General features: G+C 60.8%; 1 protein-coding gene across 1 annotated transcript in view; it reads right to left on the bottom strand.

Moving 5' to 3' along the window:
- Positions 1 to 4: 4 nt before the first annotated feature.
- The window catches only part of SLC12A9 (solute carrier family 12, member 9), a gene marked incomplete at both ends in the record, with an annotated part of 4,825 nt that continues 2,415 nt past the window's right edge, over positions 5 to 2,414 (bottom strand). The window contains 4 exons of the mRNA XM_010079890.1: positions 5 to 42; positions 617 to 763; positions 1,620 to 1,794; positions 1,961 to 2,153. Coding sequence (XP_010078192.1) covers positions 5 to 42; positions 617 to 763; positions 1,620 to 1,794; positions 1,961 to 2,153 — 553 coding nt within the window. The remainder of the gene's footprint in view (positions 43 to 616; positions 764 to 1,619; positions 1,795 to 1,960; positions 2,154 to 2,414) is intronic.

Raw genomic sequence — 2,414 nt, 5'->3', positions numbered from 1 at the left:
CGTCGTAGAAGCCCAGTACCAGGGTGTTGGGGCGCATCCCGCCTGCCAGAGAGACCGCATCTGCCTGGCTGAGCAGAGGTGGAGGGCCCCACCAGCCCTCCTGGCACTGCACAGGTCAACGAGCCCAAGCTTGGCTTAGGCACTGCTCACCCTGGTGATTCCAGACTCCTCAGCATCATAGGATGGTTTGGGTTGGAAGGGACCTTAAAGACCATCGAGTTCTAGCCCCAGCCATGGGCAGGGACACCTTCCACCAGCCCAGGTTGCTCAAAGCCTCATCCAGCCTGGCCTTGAACCCCTCCAGGGATGGGGCATCCACAGCTTAATGTGGAAGTTGCACCCAAATGCCTCCAAGACTCAACTTGGCTTTGCCATTGCCCACCCAACACCTCTCCAAGCTCCAACTTGGCTTTGTTGCTGCCTGCACTGGGTGCTTACAACGCCCTTGGCATTCCCCTTCCAGGCGTCTTTATGCCCTTCAACATTGCCAACACAGATGCCTCCAAACTTGGCTTTAGCATCACCCATCCAGGTGCCTCCAAAACCCCTGCCACATCTCACCCCATAAGGGCAGTGGGTTAGATCCTCACCCGTGCCCAGCGCAGGCACCACTCACCGAGGCCAGAGGTGAAGAGGAGCTGCCGGACGCCGTGCCGCACCGAGGGTGCGAGGGTGAGGCTGACGAAGGCCTTGACATTCAGCTTGTCCACCAGGCTCAGCCACGAGTCCTGCTGGGGCTGCAGCGGGTCTGAGGGCAGCATGTCTGGTGGGGAGCGAAAGCAGCATCAGAGGGTTGGGTACCCCACACTGGGGGCCCACCCTGGTGTGCCAGCAGCACCCCTCTGCAAAATCAGTGCTGACCCCTGTGCCCTCCCCAGCACCCGTGAGAGCTGGGAGGGTGGAATGAGATGCTTCCAGCCAGAGATATGAAATTAAACATAAATATATAAAAAATACCCAGACAGCCCCATCCCCCCTCCCCAATTTCAGGCCATTAGTCACCACGGCAACGGTGGGGAGGGGGGAGCAGAGCCTGTGCATCTGCTGGGGGCAGGGATGGAGACAGCCAGGGCGTGTGCCGGGAGCACGCGTGTGCAAACCAACACGCACCAGGGTGCAAACACGCCTGAAGCACATGGATGCACAGCGGCAGGCACGAAGTGAAGAGAGACACAGGCACACACATGTGCAAGGCTGTGCCGAGTGTGTGCAAAACACCCACGTGTGTGCTGGGTGTGAACAGACGTCAACCTGTGCAAAGGGACGGTGCTGCACAGGGGCCAAGAGGAGCCTGGGTGGCTTGCGCCACCTATGCACACTAGCACTGACCCGTGCAGGAGCCCCATCTGCACGTATAGGGATGAATACTCGAGCACACGCATGTGCAAGCATGCAGGATGCGTGTGCAAGCACACGTGTACACAGGAGTCATGGCACAGACACAAGTCACCTACGTCCCCCAAACCGTGTCATACCCAAGGTGCCACACATGTGCCCAAAGCACTGACATTCCCCTGCTGTGCCCTGCCCAGCGGTGGCACCCCAGGGACTCCAGGAGCCCCCCAGCACCACAGCAAAGGGCAGAGGCCACCAGCACCAGAGACGGAGCAGACCCTCACCCAAGTCCTGCAGCTCAACATGGCCCAGGACATAGAGGCCACTCTTCTTGAGGTCATTCACAAAGTCAATGAGGCGGGCGCTGCCCCGCGGGTTCTGCACCATCAGCAGCATCTGTGGGCGCCAGAACTTGACGTGGTCCTTCCGCACGTCCAGCATCAGGAGGTACTTCCGCACCTGGAGGGAGGGAGGGCAGAAGATGAGGAACCCTCCTTCCTTCAATGAATTCCTATGAGCTGGCAGCCCCAAGGACACACTGCCCAGGACAGAGCTGCCACAGGGACACCAGCTTGGGGACACCAGCTCTCCACCCCATGAGGGGACAGCAGAGGACAGGGCTCACCTGGTGGAAGATGAGGGCCTGGCTGATGTAGCCCCAGGTGCTGCTGGGTGAGAGGTAGTGGAGGGCGAGGAGGAGGAGGAGGAGGAAGCCCAGGCTCGCCGAGGCTGACACGGGGCTGATGAGGAACATCATGACACAGCATCCCGCGATGCCCAGCAGGCATGTGTGCCAGGTGAAGTACCGGAAGGTGGGCCTGGAGCAGGGACAAAGGGACACCCGCTACCACATGGCCCCCATGGCAGCTGCAAGGTGGGCACAGCAAGAAGGGCTGTGCCAAGGTGCCAACCGGCCACCTCCCCCAGCAAACCCCACTGTGCCAGCCCAGGGCATGTCACGCACCCCAGATGCCTGTGGGAGAAGGCACAGAGGGGACATGTCCCTCCCAGGGCATCAGGCAGATCCTTGCTGCCAGCCCCTGGCAAACCGGGCTGTGATGGTCACAGGCTGGGGCTGT

The sequence above is a fragment of the Pterocles gutturalis genome, unplaced genomic scaffold, assembly GCF_000699245.1.
Source record: "Pterocles gutturalis isolate BGI_N339 unplaced genomic scaffold, ASM69924v1 scaffold33534, whole genome shotgun sequence".
NCBI classification, from domain to species: domain Eukaryota; kingdom Metazoa; phylum Chordata; class Aves; order Pterocliformes; family Pteroclidae; genus Pterocles; species Pterocles gutturalis.
Note: the sequence above shows the minus strand (reverse complement) of the source record. Positions and strands in the feature narration are given on the sequence as shown.